Here is a 26,109-nt window from a genome sequence, read left to right as displayed (position 1 = left end):
TATGGACTGTTTCTTCACATTGACAGGTTATCAGAGTCTACTTAGGGAAGAAGTGCTCAGTTTTTGAAAACAAAAGAGAAAAGGAAAAGCTGGCAGAGAAACAGGTATGAAACAAAGGGATTTAATTCCATTTTAAGAGTATATCAACCAATAAATATTACTTAATCTGAATGCAAGTGACTTTTATGTAATGCAATATGCTAGTCCAGAGCTTTGAAATCTATTTCTTCAGACAGAGTTATCAAACATACTAGCAATCCCATTTCAAGGACTCATTTGATGAAAATGAAAAATTTGCACTGAAACAAGGAAAGGCAAGGAAGTGTAAAACAGGAGGCATAGGCAAAGTATTTAGTAATCTGTCCAGAAGTATGTTCCTGCACTAATTTTGTCAGCTACATACTAAGAAAAAAAATCCTGAACAATACTGTTAATTGAAAGTTGCACAGTACAACTTTCTTGTATTTTGTCTTTTTCCCCCAAATGATTTACTATAGTTTCTGGTGACTTGGAGAATAGTCAGTTCAGCATGAAAGAGCTTTCTTTAGCTGTTTTTTTTTCCCCTGCTAGCCCAACTTTTATTCCAATGGTCATTCACTGAGCCATAGCGGTCACAGAGTCTCAGAATCTTAGAGAAGAAACTCAAAAGACCACCAGTTCTCTTTTGTGCTTTCTGAGCCATATTCCACCAAAGTAAGAGGAAATAAAAGAGAAAAATTAAAAGACCAGAAGATGAGTAGCACAGAGTACAAATGCCTTTGTAGGAACAGCTAAGAAGATAATTCCTATTTGACTTAGAAAGATTAGCAAGGATGTTTAACTTTTCCAACCACATTGTTTTTCCATGTATTTTCCACATCTATACGGATTACATAATGTCATACATAGCCCTCTCTCCAGTTATATATGCATTGAATATACTGTTGTTTTGTTGTAGTACAGTTGTTATTTGATACATGCTAAATATCACAAAGATACTTGAGAATAGCAGTGTTTTGTCAGAATCAGTACCGAGTTTCAGAAATCAGAATAAACATTAAAGGAGAGATTAAGAAAAAGAGGTCCATTGACAAATTAGCGGGAAAAGCCAGAAATTAAATTACAAAGGATTAAGTTGCTTAGTTAAAATCAGAGATTAGAAGACAATTTGGGAAGCTATATGGAGGAAACAGGGGCTTCCCAGGTGGCACTATAGGTAAGAACCTTCCAGCCAATGCAGGAGACATAAGAGACACGGGTTCAGTCCCTGGGTTGGGAAGACCCCTTGGAGGAGGACTTGGCAACTGACTCTAGTTCCTTTCCTGGAGAAATCCATGGATAGAGGAGCCTGGCAGACTACAGTCCATGAGGTCACAAAGAACAGGACATGACTGAAGCCACTTAGCATGCACACCCACATGGAGAAAGTAACTTGTCAAACAATGAAATATTCAGGCTTTCTATTCCAGACTAAGAAGTTTCCTGAGACTCAGGACCATGCCTTGAAAATCCCTGGATTTATAATTTGTTACTTAAGATATATAAAACAATATACAGTATGCTGCTAAGTCACTTCAGTCATGTCCAACTCTGTGCGACCCCCATAGACAGCAGCCCACCAGGCTCCCCTGTCCCTGGGATTCTCCAAGCAAGAACACTGGAGTAGGTTGCCATTTCCTTCTCCAATGCATGAAAGTGAAAAGTCAAAGTGAAGTCACTGAGTCTTGTCCGACTCTTAGCGACCCCGTAGACTGCAGCCCACCAGGCTCCCCCATCCATGGGATTTTCCAGGCAAGAGTACTGGAGTGGGGTGCCATCGCCTTCTCTGAATATACAGTATGCAGGAACATAAACACAAAAAATAAATGCATATTAAAGACACAGGAAAAGTTGCCTATAGGAAAAAGGGGAAAGAGAGTGCACACTGGAGACAAAAGGTAACCCATCCACTCAGTTACTTAATTAGGAAGAGACCTCCCCCTGTGTCCTACAGTGGTGGGAGGACTCAGAAATCCAGGTAGATTCCCATGGCTGAATTGAGCAATCTGTAGAATTAATTGCTGCTATAGTGGTTACAAATTCTGAATAGGGTAGGTTGGCAGGGACTTTGTTGGGCAGTAGAGTGACTAGGGGTCCTAGAGCCCATGAGGATAAAAGGTTCTGAGACAGCATCAAGGGGGCATCTGATACATTCCCTTATGAAACAGTGTGGTAATTTCTTTGGGTTTTTAGCCAGGAACAGTATTACTGGGTCTATACATATGTAAATACTCTATTTTACTGCTGCTGCTGCTGCTAAGTCTCTTCAGTCGTGTCCAACTCTGTGTGACCCCGTAGATGGCAGCCCACCAGGCTCCACCATCCCTGGGATTCTCCAGGCAAGAACACTGGAGTGGGTTGCCATTTGGTGCCAAATTGCTTTCCAGAATAACTAGACCATTCCACACTCCCACCAGCAGTCTATAAAGATTCCTGTATCCTCATATCCTTGTCAGGAATTGGTATACTCCAGATTTCTGACTTTGGCCTACACGATAGATAAAAAGCACATTCCATCACTATTTTCATTTCTCTGATTTTTAATGAATTGAAGTATCTCTTCAAATGTATGTTAGAATTTTTATCTCTTCTCCTGCAAATTGCCTGTTTGTAATTTTTGCTAATTTTCCTATTATCTTTTATTTATTGCTACTTTTTTTGCTCCCTTTATATTCTAAATCAGTGCTTCTATAACTAACGTGAAGGATCTACTTTATTTTCAATGTAATACAATCAGTCACATATCAACAGTTTTATAAATCAGTTCAGTTCAGTTCAGTCACTCAGTCATGTCCGACTCTTTATGACCCCATGAACCGCAGCACACAAGGCCTCCCTGTCCATCACCAACTCCCGGAGTTTACCCAAACTCATGTCCATTGAGTCGGTGATGCCATCCAACCATCTCATCCTCTGTCATCCCCTTCTCCTCCTGCCCTCATTTGTTCCCAGCATCAGGGTTTTATCAAATGAGTCAGTTCTTCGCATCAGGTGGGCAAAGTATTGTAGTTTCAGCTTCAGCATCAGTCCTTCCAATGAACATCCAGGACTGATCTCCTTTAGGATGGACTGGTTGGATCTCCTTGCAGTCCAAGGGACTCTCGAGAGTCTTCTCCAATAACCACAGTTCAAAAGCATCAGTTCTTCAGTGCTCAGCTTTCTTTATAGTCCAACTCTCACATTCATACATGACCACTGGAAAAACCATGGCCTTGACTAGATGGACCTTTGTTGACAAAGTAATGTCTCTGCTTTTTAACATGTTGTCTAGGTTGGTCATAACTTTCCTTTCAAGGAATAAGCGTCTTTTAATTTCATGACTGCAATCACCATCTGCAGTGATTTTGGAGCCCCAAAAAATAAAGGCAGCCACTGTTTCCCCATCTATTTCCCATGAAGAGATGGGACTGGATGTCATGATCTTAGTTTTATAAATAAAATATAAATAATTAGAAAATAACATTTAAGGATATGCAAAATATAAATATATTTTTATTATTAAAGTTAATAGAACAATGTTATATTCAATAAATATAATCAGAACAAAAATAATAGAGGGAAAAGAAAATTGACATACTGACTTAAAGTAAGTAATTATACAGGTAAACAATGTAGAAAATCACTATAAATTCAGAAAATTTTGCACCTCACAGACATAACTATTCAAAAAGCTGTATTCAAAAAAAAAAAACACAATGATTTCCCCTATTAAATGTCTATAAGAAGAATCTGAATGAACATTTTTCACATCAATCTTTAAAGTTTCAAATTTGACAAACGGACTTGATTCTTGAATGTTTACTTCTCTAACCTAAGTTGGACTAGCATCAGTGCTATTGTAGAGGGTAAATTATCTCTGATGGTTTCTATGATTTGTCTTAATAACTCTCATAGTAGAGAAACCAGCCTTATAAAGGCATGTTGATGAAAATGTAAAGAAGAGATTTTAAAACTCATTTTGAATTCTGAAAATCTAGGATATTTATTTTAAGCTTTTATTCAAATTAATGTAAGTGATGTATTTATAAAATTCCTCACCAATCTTTCATCAACAGGTAGTTCCAATGATCTAGCATATAAAGGTGTGGTTCCATTTGAGTTATCATTCAATGAAAGAACTGCATTCCAGATTTATGTTTATATGTGGCTCTTTTGATGAAAAATGAAATTCAAACTGATAAAATTTGTATGGTTCAGTTATAATTTTTTCATAAATGGGTAATATCAAGATCACTATCTATACCATTGAAAGTTGCTATTTATCATGGCATATGTCATAACAATCTATAGAAACTGTGTTCTTCAAAGCCTCTAAATTTCCATTTTCATGTTTCTCTTATCTGACACACAAAAAATGTTGCCTTATTTGCTTCACATTTAAAATATCAAATGTGTAAGATAAGTAAGATCAGATGTCCAATTCACATTCTTAAAAAACTGAGACCAAACTATTCTCTCACTTTATAAAATCACTAGACGTTTGTTATAGTTATACTTTCTTGAAATATTTTTCCCCTGAAAACTATCATACCTCAGCAAGCCATCTCTGACTTTCATCTGATGTAGCAATAGAGAATATCAAATTTCATGCAATAACCTTTATAAATCCACAATCTTTATTATGTCACTAAACATTCTGTTTAGTGCAGGTATAGCTTCTTTTTCACAGCAAGACATTTTTGGATGAAGGAAGCATAATGCTGACTTCCGTTCCTGGGAAGCTCCTTAATGTGAGTGACTACTCCAGGATTTTTATTGTCATTCCAGCTGGACCATCAGAATATTCCTCCACCACACTTAAATTTCTAAATGTATTCGTATATTTGCAATCTGGCTTCATTTTCTACATTTCAGAGCAAGTAGTGTTTATCAACAATATACTAGAAAAAAGAATTCTTTCTTATCACTATAATATTTACATCACACATATAGTAAAATAATGACCATGTTAGTAATATCTGTGTAATAATCAAGTTTCAATAAGCATATGTGCCCACTTTATTTGTTCTCTGATTTTCAATAAGCATATGTGCCCACTTTATTTGTTCTCTGACTTGGCTTTCTGTTCCATTAGCCAGTTACTGAATATATCAAGCTAATGTGTCATGAGAAAGTAGTACTTGACCTACTTCCTTTGCTGCAGATTCACCAACATGTGTAAGTAAACATCTCTCAGTGACTGACTGTAGTGTCTTAGTCTTCTAAACACAAAAGGCTACTTTATAAGAAAGCCATAAATCACTTATGTGACATACGGAACATCTGATTCTGTTGGTTTTATTTTTTTGTTGTTGTTGTTGTTGGTTTTCTTTAATTCAAAGTTCTTCTCCTAAGAATTTCTTCTGGTTTTCAACTTATTTATGCTTTATATGTAAATGCCACTTCAGTTCCAGAGACTTTATGTGTTCATTAGCCAGTACAACTGTGCAAATAACACTCAGTGATTTAGCACTTCACCACTAAATTTAGTTACAAACTTCAACTCAGTGTGAAAGATCACACTTCCATACAAAAGAAGTACAAATCCATGTGGGTCTTCATTTCTTTCAAATTACTTCCAACATCAATATCTGTTCTAATAATTCTACCATATCAAGAAAAGATGTATCTTTTCTTAACCAAAAACCAAACAAAAAACCAAACAGGGGGAAATTTGTAACCATACGTATTTTAGGTTTAAAAATAAATAGCACAAATATTACTTTCCTAAGTTAGCGAATAATGTTAAACTATAAATTTAAAATCAACTAATTTACTTGCTACTTTAAGAATGTATATACACACAAAAAAGAATGCACAAGAAAAATGACATTCTTGCCCATCTGCAAACATCAGCAACTCCCTGAATTGACTTAGCATAAAAATTGGGAGAAATAAAAAAGGACCTGGACTCCCTGACTCTAGAGGAGCTAATGATTCCACTAGATTCAGGGGAGGAACAGAGAGCACGTGAAGCAGACAGAAGGGTTGACTTGGACAGACTGCAGACCCTCTACCTGCTGAATGTCTGATGAACGTGCTAGCTGCTTCTAGCACATGGTAGTTGATTCAAGACTTGTAGAAAACCTAGTAGGCATTTAAGTAGCTTCTATACATCATGTGTGCTTAGAAGCAATAATTATCGCCCTTGTCACTATCACTCAAGAAGAACAACCAATAGTAAATTGTGTGCTGATTGTCCAGCAACAATGAGCTTTATCTATGCCTTAGTCACATCTGAAAAACCAAAGTCCAGTAAATACTGGTAAACCTCAGTGACGGACAATGTGATTAAATACCTAAAGCTATGATGATGATATGAAAGGGGAAGTCCCCAGTGTGTGCACACAGAGGGGTGAGGAGGGATGGGGAGTGTAAGTGGGGAAGAATATACTCCATTCACTATATAATGATGCCCAGAAAACCCACTCTTAACAAGGAAAATAGCCAATACCTATTTCTATGGGGTTTTTTACTTTTTCTTATTTTACCCCCATCACTTTCTACACTATAAACTCCTGCCAGATGAAATCTGAGCCTTGCTTATTTTTCTATCTGTAGCACTTGACACATTACCTGGAACATAATGCATCTTCAGTGAATATTTGTTGAACAAGTGGATAGGTGTGTGGATGGATGGATGGATAAATAATATAAATAACAAGGAAATGAATAAAGAAATTATTTTCCCCTAAAATCCAGAAAAAATCGAGACACATTTTGCTTACCATCTTGGACCAGACCCATCCATCAAAATGAAACTAAATTTCATCATCAGTAAAATGGAAAAAAATCATTACCTACCTCACCAATAAACTGTGCGTTAACACATGTGAAAGTATTTTGAGCAACATATAAATATATAAGCACTAGGAATTTTTATTATTTCATTTTATTGTCAGTCTTTGAGATATTTGTTCTCAACTTTAGTATACATGAGTCAGTTAGGAGCATATTAAAAATACAAATTCATACTACCAGAGGTTCGCATTCAGAGTTTAGGGTAGGCCTAGGAATTCACATGCTTTACAAGCTTCCAAAGAAATCATGATGCCCAGAGAGTTCACTTGGAGAAACACCACTACAGGGAAGTAGTATGAAAACAGCATTTTCACCACATTCTGACCAAAGACATGTAGTACCGGAGTGCTAAAAAGGAGTACAGTAAAGCCATGTCTACACACAGAGCTCATCCAGTTATTTACAACAAAATAAAATTGTAATCAAATATGCCAGTTTTTTTTTTAATTAAGTTTTACTGGAGTAGAGCTGACTTACAATGTTGTGTTAGGTTTCCACGGTACAGTAAACTGAATTAGTTATACATATGCATATATACACTCGTTTTTAAGATTCTTTTCCCTTATAAGTTATTACAGAGTATTGAATAGAGTTCACTGTGCTACACAGTAGGTTCTCATTAGTTATCTGTTATATTTAGAGTAGTGTGTATACGTCAATCCTGCTGCTGCTGCTGCTAAGTCGCTTCAGTCGTGTCCAACTCTGTGCAACCCCAGAGACGGCAGTCCACCAGGCTCCCCCGTCCCTGGGATTCTCCAGGCAAGAACGCTGGAGTGGGTTGCCATTGCCTTCTCCAAATGTCAATCCTAATCTCCCCATTTATCCCTCCACTTTTATCTTCCTTGATAATGTTAAATTTGTTTTCTACATCTGTGACTCTATTTCTCTTTTGTAAAGAAGTTCGTTGGTATTTTTTTTAAGATTCAACACATGAGCAATATCATATCATATTTGTCTTTCTCTGATTGGCTTACTTCATACAGTATGACAATCTCTAGGTCTATCCATGTTGCTGCACATGGCATTATTTTGTTCTTTTTTATCGTTCAGTTTAGACACTTAGTCGTGTCTGACTCTTTGTGACCCCCATGAGCTGCAGCACACCAGGCTTCCCTGTCCGTCACCAACTCCCAGACTTACTCAAACTCAAGTCCATTGAGTTAGTGATGCCATGCAACCATCTCATCCTCTGTCATCCCCTTCTTCTCCTGCCTTCAATCTTGCCTAGCATCAATCAGAGTCTTTTCCAATGAATCAGTTTTTCACATCAGATGGCCAAAGTATAGGAGCTTCAGCTTCAGCATCAGTCCTGATGGACTGATTTCCTTTAGGATGGACTGGTTGGATCTCCTTGCAGTCCAAGGGACTCTCAAAAGTCTTCTCTAACCACCACAATTCAAAAGCATCAATTCTTCGACACTCAGCTTTCTTTATAGTACAACTCTCACATCCATACATGACTATTGGAAAAACCAAAGCTTTGACTAGATGGACCTTTGTCAGCAAAGTAATGTCTCTGTTTTTTAATATGCTGTCTAGGTTGGTCATAACTTTTCTTCCAAGGAGCAAGCATCTTTTAATTTCATGGCTGCAATCACCATATGCAGTGATTTTGGAGCCCCCCCCCAAAAAAAAGTCTCTCATTCTTTCCATTGTTTCCCTATCTATTTGCCATGAAGTGATGGGACCAGATACCATGATCTTAGTTTTCCAAATGTTGAGTTTTAAGCCAGCTTTTCACTCTCCACTTTCACTTTCATCAAGAGGCTCTTTGGTTCATCTTTGCCTTCTGCCATAAGTGTGGAGTTATCCGCATATTTGAGATTATTTATATTTTTCCCAGCAATCTTGATTCCAGCTTGTGCTTCATCCAGCCTGGTATTTCACATGATGTACACTGCATAGAAGTTTAAAAAGCAGGGGGACAATATACAGCCTTAAAGTACTCCTTTCCCAGTTTGCAAACAGTCTTTCGTTCCATGTCTGGTGCTAACTGTTGCTTCTTGACCTGCATACAGATTTCTCAGGATGCAGGGAAGGTGATCTGGTATTCCCATCCCTTGAACAATTTTAGACAGTTTGTTGTGATCTAAATATGACCAACCTAGACAGCATATTAAAAAGCAGAGACATTACTTTGTCTACAAAGGTGCGTCTAGTCAAGGCTATGGTTTTTCCAGTGGTCATGTATGGATGTGAGAGTTGGACTGTGAAGAAAACTGAGTGCCAAACAATTGATACTTTTGAACTCTGGTGTTGGAGAAGACTCTTGCAAGTCCCATGGACTGCAGAGATCCAACCAGTCCATCCTAAAGGAGATCAGTTCTGGATGTTCATTGGAAGGACTGATGTTGAAGCTGAAACTCCAATACTTTGGCCACCTGATGCAAAGAGCTGACTCACTGGAAAAGACCCTGATGCTGGGAAAGATTGAGGGCAGGAGGAGAAAGGGATGACAGAGGATGAGATGGTTGGATAGCATCACTGACTGAATGGACATGGGTTTGATGGACTCCAGGAATTGGTGATGGACAGGGAAGCCTGGCGTGCTGCGGTTCATGGGGTCGCAAAGAGTCGAACACGACTGAGTGACTGAACTGAACTGAATATAGTCAAAGGTTTTGGCATAATCAATAAAGCAAAAGTAGATGTTTTTCTGGTTTTCTCTTGCTTTTTTGATGGTCCAGTGGATGTTAGCAATTGATCTATGGTTCCTCTGCCTTTTCTAAATCCAGCTTGAACATCTGGAAGTTCGTGGTTCACATATTGTTGAAGCCTGACTTGGAGAATTCTGAGCATTACTTTGCTAGCATGTGAGATGAGTGCAATTGTTCTGTAGTTTGAGCATTCTTTGGCATTGCCTTTCTTTGGAACTGGAATGAAAACGGACCTTTTCAAGTCCCGTGGCCACTGCTGAGTTTTCTAAATTTACAGGCATAGTGAGTGCAGCACTTTCACAGCATCATCTTTTAGGATTTGAAATAGCTCAACTGGAATTCTATTACCTCCTCTAGCTCTGTTCATAGTGATGTTTCCTAAGGCCCACTTGACTTTGCATTCCAGGATGTCTGGGTCTGGGTGAGTTATATGGGTCATGAAGATGTTTTTTGTGTAGTTCTTCTGTGTATTCTTGCCACCTCTTCTTAATATCTTCTGCTTCTGTTAGGTCCATTCCAATTCTTTTTTAATGGTTGAGTAATACTCCATTGTATACATGTACCACATCTTCTTTATTCATCCATGCAGCCATGTCTTGCCCATTGTGAACAGTGCTGCAGTGAATACTTGGGTGCGTGTATTTTTTCCAATTATGGTTTTATAGATATCTTCAATACTATACAGGCCCTTTCAATACTATAATCATATAAATATCTGAATGAATTAGGTAAAGGTATAAAGAAATTTTAATTTTTCTAACACTTACACCAGATCTGTTACAATGTATCTGCAGAAGTCACCTAAATTAGACAAGAAAATCACTTAGTATATAGAAAATGTTCCCACAAATGGGTTTTAAACACAACTGTGTTTTTTAAATGCTCACATTCTTACAGTTTCTAATGTACACTGCCCTAGTTTGAATTTGTTGAAAAATATGCCTTTATACAAGTGGCATATATTAGGACACATAATACTCTATATCCTAAGGTGTGAAAAACATCCTTCCAACTCTAATTCATTTAGTTGCAGGACCCCAAATTAAAAAAAAAAAAAAAAACCTTCCCTGTCAAGGAAGTCTTCACAATGCTTCTGAAAGCATTTCTGTCAACATGGCACTGGACTGATTCTTCCCTTTCTTCTCTGACAATCCCAACAACCATAGTATAAGAGAATGTGCCTCAGTGGGGCCACTTAGTACCCTCTCCTGCTGCTGGTGCAGAAGTCACATGGCATCAGTGCCTCGAGGCCGGAAAGCTGGCCTGTTGATGCTGATATGGGGAGAACGGCTCCCTCCTCACCCTTCAAATGACTCTGCGCCACACTCTGTCATAGTTATTCCGAATGTTAACCTGCAAGGCAAAATTTTCTCCAAATGTCGAGAGATGGAGAGTGCTCCATCTCTCATTCCCACTTTGCCTCGGACTCAGACCATAAAACATGGGAACTGACCAGAAAATCAACCTCAAAAACCACTCTCCTTTATAAACAGCCTGTCCCGGAACACATATTGTCTTGCTCTGTCTTCCTCTGCCATCCACACACTCTTTGGCACAGGTTTGTAAATGGGATTCTGAAACCTCTGGCATCAGATATTCAAAAGTATTTGTGAAATAGGCAAATTCTCAGGTCATGCTTCAAGCTGCTGACTCAGAATCTCTGGGCTGGATCATGGAATTTGGTTTATGAAAAAGCACCCCTGGTATATTATTAGGCACACTAAATTTTATGGTTCTTTTTCTTTGTACCATTTGCTCATTCTACACAACGGTTTCATTTCATTTGGAAGCTTTAGAATTAATGAGCAATTAATCACATCTTAAAAACTGAGACCTAGATAGACCTGCAGTACTCTGCCGGAGTCATTTAGCCTCCCAAGTGGCGCTAGTGGTAAAGAACCTGCCTAGCAATGCAGGAGACGGAAACATGGGTTTGATCCCTGCGTTGGGAAAATTCCCTGGAGGAGGGCATGGCAACCCACTGCAGTGTTTGCCTGGAGAATCCCATGGACAGAGGAGCCTGATGGGCTATGGTCCACTGGTTCGCAAAGAGTTGGACATGACTGAAGTGACTTACACACAAGCATAGGGTTGACCAGAAGGAATGAAGAGCAGAGATGTCTTAGCATTGCCTGCTATATGACAGAACTTCTCCAAAGTACTAGCAATATAAAAAATAAATTTCCCCTTAATGCCATATCAGGCAGGATTTAGGACATTAAACTAGATGGACCCTCTTTAGAAAGAAGCAGCCGTTTATATTGATATGTTTAAAGGTTGCTTGGTAACCCTTAGCCTGATGTGGAATGGCATCTTTGACTGATGGATCTGACGTGAAACCAGGGCAGCAGTTCTCAGCATCATGTAGGTATACAAGGTATAGGTTAGGCAAATTTCAGGTTCAGTCCCTCGAAATAAAGTTGATATCGAGAACTAGGATGAAGCCCCAGTTCCAAATAGAATGAGAAGCCAAAGCAAGTAGTCTATCATATGGTGAGAGAAGACTAAATAGGGAGATATTGCCAATTTTCTGAGAACAAGGAACAAACAAATTCCTCTGACTGATGAAGATGAGCTCCTAATGTAAAGTCAGGCATTGTTGCTCCTCTCTTGCTCAGTGACTGGACATGGCCATGCACATAGGGAGTGTTCCATTTCAGATGCGTTAAGGTTGTCAGGGGCCAAGTAAGTAGTGAACAATGTTTGCTGAAAAAACAAAAAGAGTTCTGAACCAAAAGCACACTTGTATCCCAAATCTAAAAAGAAAACCAGGAGAAGGAATGAGGTCAACTGATTAAGTGACTCTCCTACATGACCAAAGCATCTAAGAATACATGCTCCCCAGATATGCTTTGCCATCAGTAGGAAAGTTCCCCAAAGTAATACATTATTTGAAATTGACAATAACTTACTGATGAGAATAAAACTTACAATGTCCAGAAGATTTCAAAATTTAAAAAAAGGAGGAAAACTGGAGAAATGTTTTCACTATGTTGCATGATAAAGAATTGGGAAAAATAATTTCACCAATGCTTCCATAACACAGTTCAAAAGGGATTTAGTAGTCAATTAACATAATTTTTATCGGAACAGTATTAACATACATGAAAATATTTTGGAATCTGAAAGTTACTGTATCAGCAGGGTTTTTAACTATCCTTCATATTCTGGAGACTTGAGCCATGTAATAAAGCAAAGCCCTTCATGGATTCCTCAGAATAGCTACTAACTTCAAATACAACCTCTGGTTATTCAAGTCTTTTCCCCAGGTATCTTGCTACTTCAGATGCAGCTAACATTTCTTACTTATTTTTTAAATGCCAAGGATTCAGCTAAGGGAGTGTGTGTGTGTGTGTATAATTTCACGCATTATTCTAGATAGTATGCTTTATTATATATTCCTTCATCTTCTGCACAATGTTATACTACATATTATAAATTAATAAATTGTCATAATGCTTTATAAGATCCATCTCTTATATTTAAAAAAATGAATCAGTTCCTAGCGACTTAATCACTCCCTAAAAGACTAAGAATTCTACATTCTAAAGAGTTGAACAATCTCTCAAAAATCCCCAAATCAGCTCACCCGTGATACTCATACCTTTACTACATTTACCTCTTACAAAATGTGCCATTCAAAATAAAAGCTCAATTTGTATTAGAATAACTTAAAGCCTATCCTTGGAATGCATGAAAATGCTTATTATTCTTTAAAACAGTTTAAAGTTTATTTCTTTTCTAGGCAACTCTCTGTGGATTGTATACTTCCTTCAATCTTCCTTTAAATGAGGAAGCGGTGTTGAATAGTTCCCTAAACCCAACAGAAAAAAAGTCATTTTGCCTTTACTAGACACTGTCTTGGGAGAAACATAACAACCAGAGGAGATGCACAATAGAAGGACATAATAGGATACTGGAAAGAGAATCATTGTCTAGACATCTCAAACAGAGAAAGACAGTATATATTAATAAGATAACAATAAAATTCTTTCAACTTCTTCAAAAGAAAAAACTGCAGAGAAAAATGTGATTTAACAAAACTTTTTAATAAATACCAGCACTGGATTATTAAGATGACAGATAAGAGCACTTAATAAAACACGTGTCAAGCAAAATCCAGGCCAGGATCATTTGAGATAAAATAGTCCTATTACCATACAATCTATAAAAGATTAATGAAACCTTTAATGCAAAGCATTTTAATGGAACTGGCTGCATCCTGACCTTACCTAGACTTTTCTAGGACTTTGGCAGTTTTAAGTAGGAAGAATAGCTTTATTCAAGAAGATTTCTTTTCCTTCCAAAATTTGTCCACATTTAAGGAAATGCAGAAATATGATCTTTCCCCTTAACATATAGTACAGTTATCATTCATATATAATCGTCCATAAACTCCTTGAAAAGTCTATTAATCTCTTCAGTATCCATGAACTTAATACCATAATTGTTCTTAACTGTAGCTATAGTAGAAAAACTGCTTGCCTGTTTTCTTGCTAATAACCCACTGGTTTTATGACTGAATTGAAATAAAGCCAGTTCTTCTAGCAATAAAGGTGAGGGTGACCCAGATGAATTAGATAATTGCCTTCACAGCCTATTGATCTTCTATTTGAGGTCTTTTAGGTCTGAATATTTTCTCTTTGCTAATAGAGCTTCACATTTTTTCAGTCGCTAATAAATGTAGCTAGAGTCTAAAGAATATTAGCGGGAAAAAATTGAGGGCGGGATTGTGTTACAATATACCTGAGTTCAAAAGTTCCTTCAGGTCCAACATTTCTACTGCAAAACATGGGATGTATAGCTTAACAACAGGTAACTTCTTCACTCAACCAGGTGTACATTTACCATATGCTGTTTGCTATGTTAGACCTACAGATGAAAAACAGAGAGCTGTCCTGAAGAAATTCAGAGTTTGGTGAGAAGAGTAACACGTATGTAGATATTTAAACATCAATGAAGCAGTATAGGAATGCACAGGTTAATATGAGAGCAGAGATGAGAAACTTCAGCCCAGTCCAAGGTAAAGGAGTAGAAAAATACAGGCACTGTGAGCCCTTAAATCCAATCCCAAACTAAGAGTCCCTGCTGCAAAAAGTGAAAATGCCATCACAATGTTCCTTGGCTTTGCACAGAAAAAGGACACCTCAGTCACGGAAACTAGAACAACAAGTTAATCATGATAGTAGTGACTGAAACAAATTCACAAAGTGGGCATTTTAAGGGAAGTAGGGCATTGACAGTGTAGGAACAATAGGAAAGAGAGTAGGTAATTTAATATTTTACAACACAATTGCAAAAGAGTAATTGTGATTGGAATCATAAAGGTCATTCTGGAAAATGCAGTATAACGTTGTTAATAATACAGTGTTATTACAACCGTCCTGACCTTTTTTCAGTCAGATCACTTTCCTTGAGATCTACAATCTGTGTTTTGTTCCAGCCTTGGTGTCCTTCTTACTGAAATCCCCTCTCCTTCTCTTTCTCCAATAATCTAGTTCCTGTATGTGATCCTTGTGATTTACAATAAGAAAAGTCTATTTGGTCTCTGTCCTATTTCTGACACAGAGCTCTTAAATTTCTTGGGATTTCTGAACAGAAGAGAGCTATAAAGGGAGCTTTTGTTTTGTTAATGAGATGACTTTTAGACCCTAAGGATAGGAGCTGGTTGCCAATGGAGCCAACCGGGTATTTTTTAGAGGGTCAGAACTTACAGTCCCACCCCCAACCCTTGACTTCTGAGGAGGGGAGAGGGGCTTGAGGTTGGAATTCTATCACCAATGGCCAATGATTTAATCAATTATGCTTATTCCATTAAAGCCCAAAAGGACAGGGTTGGGAGAACGTCCAGGTTGGTGAATAGGTGCAGATTTCTGGAGAACAGGGTTCTCAGAGGGGCATGAAGGCTCAGAGCCCCTACTGATATACCTTGCCCTATACATCTTTTACATCTGACTGTTCCTGAGCCATATTTTATAATAAACCAGTAATCTATTAAGCAAACTGTTTCTCAGTTCTGTGAGCTGCTATAGCAAATTAACAGAAACCAAGAAAGGGATTGTCAGAACCTCCAGTTTGCCATGTGGCTCAGTAGTACAGAATCCACCTGTCAGTGCAGGAGACACAGGTTCAATCCCTAGGTTGGGAAGATCCCCTGGAGTAGGAAGTGGCAACCCACTCCAGTATTCTTGAAAATCCCATTGACTAGAGGAGCCTAGTGGGTTATAGTCCATGGGGTCACAGAGAGTCAGACACAACTGAATGCATCTGCACCTCATTCAGGAGCCCAGGTGACAACCTGGACTTGTGATTGGCACTCTTAAATTGGAGGAGGGCCAGTGGAACCTCCAATCTATAGCTGGTTAGGTAGAAGCCCAGGTGACAACCTGAGTTTGCAAAGGGCATCTGAAGTGTGGGTAGGGGATGCAGCCTTATAGGACTGAGCCCTTAGCCTGTGAAAGCTGGGACTCTCTCTGGGTAGACAGTGTCAGAATTGAATTGAATTGAACTGAACTGAATTGAAGGATGCCCCACTGATACCCAAGAATTGCCTGGTACTGCAGGGATTCCCCCCAAACTGGAAACTAGGTACAAAACCCTTTTACTGGATTTGTTGATGATCCAGCTCTAGACTTACTGACTTGTCTGATCTGGCAGATGTAACAGATTATCACAGACTGTGTGGCAAATAAACAACAGAAACGTATTTCTCACAGTGTCAGAAGCTAGAGGTCAAAGACAAGGTGCTAGCAAATTCGGTGCCTGAAATGTCTGGTGAGAGCCCTCTTCCTGCTTCATAAACAGCTATCTTCTCGCTGTGTCTTCACACAGAAGAAGGGGTAAGGGAGTTCTCCAAAATATTTTTTATAAAGTTCCACTCTTGTGGCCTAATCACCCACCAAAAGCCTCACCTCTAAATGCCATCCCACTGGGTATCAGGTTTCAATGTAAGAATTCAGGGGGGCACAAACATACAATCCATAACACCTACCTTTCCCACAAAGTCTACAAACCTACACTGCTCTTCTTTTTAACATCCATCCACACAACACAGCCATTTGAATCACAAGATTTTAGAACTGAACCAGGAGATATTAGAATGAGAAAGCCCAGTGAGTTTCAGTGACTTGCCCAGGATCACACAGCCAGCAAGGGTCAAGGTCAGAACTAAAACCTGCATCTCTTGAATTTAGTTTGAGATCTTCATTTCATGATACTAATTCTTGTTTTAACATTTGTACAGTTCAGATATAATCCTCACTGAAATTCTTTTTACTAACTTTGTGCAGTAACTGTGGCTTACCTTCAACCCACCCTAACTTCACCCTCCCTCTCTCCCCTGCCTCTGCAGAAAACCAGTGTGTTGATGGCTCCAAGCATCTCTATGCCCAAACCCATGAAAATCTCCTTTATTCCTTTGTGACCAGCTTACACTGAACTAACTGAAACTGAAAAATGTTTTACTCCTAAAATGATGTCACGTATAAGGATGCAGGACAAGGAAGCACTGTAGGTACACAGGATCTTATTAAAAGCCCCCAAATCACACGCATACATAGCTATACATGCTACAAATATCTGCCTGCAATTTGGGATTTTTTTTACCCTTCCACCAAGTAATCCCCAAGTTAAAAATACCTTGTCTTCTCCTTTTATAGTCAACAATGCCAGACACAAACAAATGCCTGATTAACTCATCAGTTTTATTCAAACTGACTTTTAACAGAATAACACGTAGCCAGAAATTTCGAGTGTATTTTTATGTTGACATTCTTTCTATCTATCTAGGCGGTTTGCTTATTTAAGGACCTGGACACTTAGTTTCCTGAAATTAGGAATAATAACTTTTAAGGAGATGGTCAAATTAAATGAGAGAATTTAGATTAGAAGTGGCTGCCCCCATGATGGTAACAGTTCTGTCCCCTGTTGAGTTCAAGTTTTGTAATTTACACTTTGAGCCTGTTACTACCAAGTTACTTCTACAGGTCCAGGCTTGGGCCACACTGCACCCAGCATGTCCAAACATCAGTTTACAAAGGAAGAGAACATAGAGGAATGGGAAAAGCAGCAAGGTCTACCTGTACCATCCCTCTACTTAGCGGTTTATGTCAGAGCTCTACACAGAGAGCACTGCTCATAAAATCTGAAGGTTTTCTTCTGTAAAAAAGAGCCTGAAAGACCCGGAGAATGAGCAGCGCTACTTCAGAGTTTCTGTGGTGCAATGTGACACAGAGTGGAGAAAGCAGGTTTGCATTTCAGAAAAATTAGGAGACAGCACACGAGACACAAACTACACCATTATCCCGATGAGATGGACTGTCCAGCAGGAACGTCAGCGACAAACACCCTCCAGCAGTTTCATTGGCAGAAGAAGTCAGTGAGTAGACCTGGATCAAAAAGGGGAAGAATCTACCAGATGTGTGTGGCAATTACAGATGAAGCACAAAAATAACAAGCAATTAAAAAAAAATGAGTGAAATTTTTATGAGATTTCAAAGTTATGACTTACACAGGTAAGAGGAGGAGTCAGGGATATATGACTTTCTACTGGTAATGTGATAAAATTGTACCAACCCCTATGCCTACCCAGTGACATCTAGCAGACGGGGTCTTGTAAATGTATAGTATACAAGAGAAATTTAACCAAAGGTTCCCTTTGTTGAAAGTACTTATTATTCAACAAATATTTATTGAAAATCTACTATGTACCAGGCACTGTTCTAGGCACTGGGAATAAGTTGGTGAACGAAAAAACAAAGATTCTTGCCCATACGGAACTTGCTAGTATAAAGGATGAAAAATAGTAATTTATTTCACCTTAAATTTCAAAACTAAGTAATTTTATCTGGAGAAAACTGTCCAACTACTATAAGGGCAAGGTCCATGAAGACCATATCTGTTTTGCTTCATGTTGCACTCCTAGAAAACTTTATGATATCTGGAGTATGGTGGGCACTCAAAATTTGATAAATGAGACTAATTCTAAGTCATCTTATCTAACAATAGAGGGTGTCGAGGAGGAGGAGCTAAGATGGCAGAGGAGTAGGACAGGGAGAACACTTTCTCCCCCACAAATTCATCAAAAGAACATTTAAACACCGAGTAAATTCCACAAAACAACTTCTGAATGCCGGCAGAGGACATCAGGCACCCAGAAAAGCAACCCAAGTCTTCGAAAGGAGAGAGAAGAAATACAGCTGCACCCACCAGAACACCGACACAAGCTTCCCTAACCAAGAAACCTTGACAAGCCACCTGTACAAACCCACACAGAGCAAGGAAACGCCACAATAAAGAGAACTCCACAAACTGCCAGAATACAGAAAGGACACCCCAAACTCAGCAATTTAAACAAGATGAAGAGACAGAGGAATACCCAGCAGATAAAGGAACAGGATAAATGCCCACCAAACCAAACCAAAGAGGAAGAGATAGGGAATATACCTGATAAAGAATTCTGAATAATGATAGTGAAATTGATCCAAAATCTTGAAATCAAAATGGAATCACAGATAAATAGCCTGGAGACAAAGATTGAGAAGATGCAAGAAAGGTTTAACAAGGACCTAGAAGAAATAAAAGAGAGTCAATTTATAATGAATAATGCAATAAATGAAATTAAAAACACTCTGGAGACAACAAATAGTAGAATAACAGAGGCAGAAGATAGGATTAGTGAATTAGAAGATAGAATGGTAGAAATAAATGAATCAGAGAGGATAAAAGAAAAACGAATTAAAAGAAATGAGGACAATCTCAGAGACCTCCAGGACAATATTAAACGCTACAACATTCGAATCATAGGGGTCCCAGAAGAAGAAGACAAAAAGAAAGACCATGAGAAAATACTTGAGGAGATAATAGTTGAAAACTTCCCTAAAATGGGAAAGGAAATAATCACCCAAGTCCAAGAAACCCAGAGAGTCCCAAACAGGATAAACCCAAGGCGAAACACCCCAAGACACATATTAATCAAATTAACAAAGATCAAACACAAAGAACAAATATTAAAAGCAGCAAGGGAAAAACAACAAATAACACACAAGGGAATTCCCATAAGGATAACAGCTGATCTTTCAATAGAAACTCTTCAAGCCAGGAGGGAATGGCAAGACATACTTAAAGTGATGAAAGAAAATAACCTACAGCCCAGATTATTGTACCTGGCGAGGATCTCATTCAAATATGAAGGAGAAATCAAAAGCTTCTCAGACAAGCAAAAGCTGAGAGAATTCAGCACCACCAAACCAGCTCTCCAACAAATACTAAAGGATATTCTCTAGACAGGAAACACAAAAACGGTATATAAGCCCGAACCCAAAACAATAAAGTAAATGACAATGGGATCATACTTATCAGTAATTACCTTAAATGTAAATGGGTTGAATGCCCCTGAATGCCCCAACCAAAAGACAAAGACTGGCTGAATGGATACAAAAACAAGACCCCTACATATGTTGTCTACAAGAGACCCACCTCAAAACAGGGGACACATACAGACTGAAAGTGAAGGGCTGGAAAAAGATTTTCCATGCAAATAGGGACCAAAAGAAAGCAGGAGTAGCAATACTTATATCAGATAAAATAGACTTTAAAACAAAGGCTGTGAAAAGAGACAAAGATGGTCACTACATAATGATCAAAGGATCAATCCAAGAAGAAGATATAACAATTATAAATATATATGCACCCAACACGGGAGCGCCGCAATATGTAAGACAAATGCTAACAAGTATGAAAGGAGAAATTAACAATAACACAATAATAGTGGGAGACTTTAATACCCCACTCACACCTATGGATAGATCAACTAAACAGAAAATTAACAAGGAAACACAAACGTTAAACGATACAATAGACCAGTTAGACCTAACTGATATCTATAGGACATTTCATCCCCAAACAATGAATTTCACCTTTTTCTCAAGCACACATGGAACCTTCTCCAGGATAGATCACATCCTAGGCCATAAATCTAGCCTTGGTAAATTCAAAAAAATAGAAATCATTCCAAGCATCTTTTCTGACCACAGTGCAGTAAGATTAGATCTCAATTACAAGAGAAAAACTATTAAAAATTCCAACATATGGAGGCTGAACAACACGCTGCTGAATAACCAATAAATCACAGAAGAAATCAAAAAAGAAATCAAACTTTGCATAGAAACTAATGAAAATGAAAACACAACAACCCAAAACCTGTGGGACACTTTAAAAGCAGTCCTAAGGGGAAAGTTCATAGCAATACAGGCATACCTCAAGAAACAAGAAAAAAGTCAACCTAACCCTACACCTAAAGCAACTAGAAAAGGAAGAAATGAAGAACCCCAGGGTTTGTAGAAGGAAAGAAATCTTAAAAATTAGGGCAGAAATAAATGCAAAAGAAACAAAAGAGACCATAGCAAAAATCAACAAAGCCAAAAGCTGGTTCTTTGAAAGGATAAATAAAATTGACAAACCATTAGCTAGACTCATCAAGAAACAAAGGGAGAAAAATCAAATCAATAAAATTAGAAATGAAAATGGAGAGATCACAACAGACAACACAGAAATACAAAGGATCATAAGAGACTACTATCAACAATTGTATGCCAATAAAATGGACAACGTGGAAGAAATGGACAAATTCTTAGAAAAGTACAACTTTCCAAAACTGGACCAGGAAGAAATAGAAAATCTTAACAGACCCATCACAAGCACAGAAATTGAAACTGTAATCAAAAATCTTCCAGCAAAAGCCCAGGTACAGATGGCTTCACAGCTGAATTCTACCAAAAATTTAGAGAAGAGCTAACACCTATCCTGCTCAAACTCTTCCAGAAAATTGCAGAGGAAGGTCAACTTCCAAACTCATTCTATGAGGCCACCATCACCCTAATACCAAAACCTGACAAAGATCCCACAAAGAAAGAAAACTACAGGCCAATATCACTGATGAACATAGATGCAAAAAATCCTTAACAAAATTCTAGCAATCAGAATCCAACAACACATTAAAAAGATCATACACCATGACCAAGTGGGCTTTATCCCAGGGATGCAAGGATTCTTCAATATCCGCAAATCAATCAATGTAATACACCACATCAACAAATTGAAAAATAAAAACCTATCTCAATAGATGCAGAGAAAGCCTTTGACAAAATTCAACATCCATTTATGATAAGAACTCTCCAGAAAGCAGGAATAGAAGGAACATAACCTCAACATAATAAAAGCTATATATGACAAACCCACAGCAAGCATTATCCTCAATGGTGAAAAATTGAAAGCATTTCCTCTAAAGTCAGGAACAAGACAAGGGTGCCCACTTTCACCATTACTATTCAACATAGTTTTGGAAGTTTTGGCCACAGCAATCAGAGCAGAAAAAGAAATAAAAGGAATCCAAATTGGAAAAGAAGAAGTAAAACTCTCACTGTTTGCAGATGACATGATCCTCTACATAGAAAACCCTAAAGACTCCACCAGAAAATTACTAGAACTAATCAATGATTATAGTAAAGTTGCAGGATATAAAATCAACACACAGAAATCCCTTGCATTCCTATACACTAATAATGAGAAAACAGAAAGAGAAATTAAGGAAACAATTCCATTCACCATCGCAACGGAAAGAATAAAATACTTAGGAATATATCTACCTAAAGAAACCAAAGACCTATATATAGAAAACTACAAAACACTGGTGAAAGAAATCAAAGAGGACACTAATAGATGGAGAAATATACCATGTTCATGGATTGGAAGAATCAATATAGTGAAAATAAGTATACTACCCAAAGCAATTTATAGATTCAATGCAATCCCTATCAAGCTACCAACGGTATTCTTCACAGAGCTAGAACAAATAATTTCACAATTTGTATGGAAATACAAAAAACCTCGAATAGCCAAAGCTATCTTGAGAAAGAAGAATGGAACTGGAGGAATCAACCTACCTGACTTCAGGCTCTACTACAAAGCCACAGTTACCAAGACGTATGGTACTGGCACAAAGACAGAAATATTGATCAATGGAACAAAATAGAAAGCCCAGAGATAAATCCACGCACATATGGACACCTTATCTTTGACAAAGGAGGCAAGAATATACAATGGATTAAAGACAATCTCTTTAACAAGTGGTGCTGGGAAAACTGGTCAACCACTTGTAAAAGAATGAAACTAGAACACTTTCTAACACCATACACAAAAATAAACTCAAAATGGATTAAAGATCTCAACGTAAGACCAGAAACTATAAAAGTCCTAGAGGAGAACATAGGCAAAACACTCTCCGACATACATCACAGCAGGATCCTCTATGACCCACCTCCCAGAATATTGGAAATAAAAGCAAAAATAAACAAATGGGACCTAATTAAACTTAAAAGCTTCTGCACAACAAAGGAAACTATTAGCAAGGTGAAAAGGCAGCCTTCAGAATGGGAGAAAATAATAGCAAATGAAGCAACTGACGAACAACTAATCTCAAAAATATACAAGCAACTCCACAGCTCAACTCCAGAAAAATAAACGACCCAATCAAAAAATGGACCAAAGAACTAAATAGACATTTCTCCAAAGAAGACATACAGATGGCTAACAAACACATGAAAAGATGCTCAACATCACTCATTATCAGAGAAATGCAAATCAAAACCACTATGAGGTACCATTTCATGCCAGTCAGAATGGCTGCGATCCAAAAGTCTACAAGCAATAAATGCTGGAGAGGGTGTGGAGAAAAGGGAACCCTCTTACACTGTTGGTGGGAATGCAAACTAGTACAGCCACTATGGAGAACAGTGTGGAGATTCCTTAAAAAACTGTAAATAGAACTGCCTTATGATCCAGCAATCCCACTGCTGGGCATACACACTGAGGAAACCAGAAGGGAAAGAGACACATGTACCCCAATGTTCATCACAGCACTGTTTATAATAGCCAGGACATGGAAGCGACCTAGATGCCCATCAGCAGATGAATGGATAAGCAAGCTGTGGTACATATACACAATGGAGTATTACTCAGCCATTAAAAAGAATACGTTTGAATCAGTTCTAATGAGATGGATGAAACTGGAGCCTATTATACAGAGTGAAGTAAGCCAGAAAGAAAAACACCAATACAGTATACTAACGCATATATATGGAATTTAGAAAGATGGTAACAATAACCCTGTGTACGAGACAGCAAAAGAGACACTGATGTATAGATCAGTTTTATGGACTCTGTGGGAGAGGGAGAGGGTGGGGAGATTTGGGAGAATGGCATTGAAACATGTATAATACCATGTATGAAATGAGTAGCCAGTCCAGGTTCGATGCACGATACTGGATGCTTGGGGCTGGTGCACTGGGACGACCCAGAGGGAGGGTATGGGGAGGGCGGAGGGAGGAGGGTTCAGGACGGGGAACACAGGTATACCTGTGGCAGATTCATTTCGATATTTGGCAAAACTAATACAATATTGTAAAGTTTAAAAATAAAATAAAAAAAATAAAAAAAAAAACAATAGAGGGTGTCACTATGCTCCATAAAGTGAGTTTTCACATGCCTCTTCATATGGTAAGATAACTTCTACTTTTATTATCATAGCAGGACTCATACAGAATAAGATATACACTAATATATATAAAATAGATACCAAATTAAAACCTACTGTACAGGTCAAGGAACTCTACTCAGTGCTCTGTGGTGACCTAAATAGGAAGGAAATCCAAAAAAGAGGGGATATATGTATACATATAACTGATCCACTTTGCTGTGCGACAGAAACTAACACAACATTGTAAAGCAACTAGACTTCAATAAAAATGAAAAAAATGAATAAAATAACCAACTCCTCTTTATTTTTCTTTACCAATTAGTTCCCAGTCTATATACAATATTTAGGAAAAATCACTTTTTATATTGGATTGCTTCTTAGCATTCCTATTACCTGCCTTCTGAGGAATCTATATACAGCTCAAGAAGCAACAGTTGGAACCAGACATGGAACAACAGACTGGTTCCAAATTGGGAAAGGAATATGTCAAGGCTGTATATTGTCACCCTGCTTGTTTAACTTCTAGGCAGAGTACATCATGCGAAATATCAGGCTGGATGAAGCACAAGCTGGAATCAAGATTGCCAGGAGAAATATCAACAACCTCAGATATGCAGATGACACCACCCTTATGGCAGAAAGTGAAGAACTAAAGAGCCTCTTGATGAAAGTGAAAGAGTAGAGTGAAAAAACTGGCTTAAAACTCAACATTCAGAAAGCTAAGATTATGGCATCTGGTCCCATCACTTCGTGGCAAATAGATGGGGAAACAATGGAAACAGTGACAGACTATTTTGGGGGGCTCCAACATCACTGCAGATGGTGACTGCAGCCATGAAATTAAAAGATGTTTGCTCCTTGGAAGAAAAGTTATGACCAACCTAGACAGCAAAGACATTACTTTGCCAACAAAGGTCTGTCTGGTCAAAGCTATGGTTTTTCCAGTAGTCATGTATGGATGTGAGAGTTGGACTATAAAGAAAGCTGAGTGCCTAAGAATTGATGCTTTGGAGCTGTGGTGTTGGAGAAGACTCTTGAGAGCCCCTTGGACAGCAAGGAGATCCAACCAGTCTATCCTAAAGAAAATCAGTCCTGAATAGTCACTGGAAGGACTGAAGCTGAAGCGCCAATACTTTGGACACCTGATGCAAAGAGCTGACTCATTGGAAAAGACCCTGATGCTGGGAAAGATTGAAGGCAGGAGGAGAAGGGGATGACAGAGGATGAGATGGTTGGATGGCATCTAACTCAATGTACATGAGTTTGAGCAAGCTCCAGGAGTTGGTGATGGACAGGGAAGCCTGGTGCTGCAGTTCATGCGATCGCAAAGAGTCAGACATGACTGAGGGACTGAAGTGATTATCATATAAAAGGAGTTAGTAGAGTTTTTCACATATGATAGTTTTGGAGGATCACAAACAGATAAACTAGTTTCATAAAAAATTGTATGTGATACATAAATTTCATATTCTGTACAAATCAGTTAGGTTAAGTAAGATTAAGAGACTTCAGCCAGCAATGGAAGAAAGGTACCATTAACTAAAATTAAAAAGAAAAAAAAAGGCTCTACTATCATAAGCAACTAATTAGCAACTAAAACTATAATGTATTTCATTTTCTACCTGAAAAGAAAGGAATCAAAGTTGTTTTCTACCTGAAAAGAAAGGATTAAAAGAATGAGAATCACATCAAAAGAGCTGGTTGTCTTCAGGTAATTCACTCCAGATGTTGATCACGTTAACATTCCTTGGGAACAGACAATAAAGTATCCAGCAGTGGCACCAAGGACTGTCAAAGACTTTCAAGGAAAAAAAAAGAATTTAACCACTACTTTTGATGAGAATAACCCTGAAGTAACTAATAATAGAAACTGAGCAAAATATACTACTGATGTCAAGAACTCGATTTAATTTAGATCTTCTTTAAAGAGGAATATTAATAAAATATACCCTGAGATCACAGGGTGTATTTTTTATCACTTTGTGAAGATAAAATTTCATTAACAGGGACATAAAAAACTATAACAACATGCCAGGGAATATGGATGTAATCATATTAATCGTGATTATTTCACAATAGTGATAAATCAGACATAGAACCTTACTAACCTTCATTTTATTA

General features: G+C 38.0%; 1 protein-coding gene across 13 annotated transcripts in view; it reads right to left on the bottom strand.

Annotated features, from left to right (window-relative positions):
* LOC147365799 (uncharacterized) overlaps window positions 1-26,109 on the bottom strand; it is a 571,237-nt gene that overhangs the window by 425,909 nt on the left and 119,219 nt on the right. Inside the window, exon 2 of one of the 13 annotated variants that reach the window (XM_086317209.1) lies at window positions 11,724-12,161. The exons of 11 other annotated variants lie outside the window; for them this stretch is intronic. In XM_086317209.1, the coding sequence (XP_086173335.1) occupies window positions 11,960-12,161 (202 nt within the window). In that variant the 3' untranslated portion in view covers window positions 11,724-11,959. Of the gene's footprint in view, window positions 1-11,723; window positions 12,162-26,109 lie in introns of those variants that run through there. One more of the 13 variants, XM_086317208.1, reaches the window with a different exon arrangement.

This window comes from Bos grunniens, chromosome 9 (assembly GCF_055505025.1).
Source record: "Bos grunniens cultivar Pamir isolate PY7600 chromosome 9, Bosgru_T2T1.0, whole genome shotgun sequence".
Classification (NCBI taxonomy): domain Eukaryota; kingdom Metazoa; phylum Chordata; class Mammalia; order Artiodactyla; family Bovidae; genus Bos; species Bos grunniens.
The sequence above is the reverse complement of the archived record's forward strand: the minus strand, read 5'-3'. Positions and strand labels throughout refer to the sequence as shown.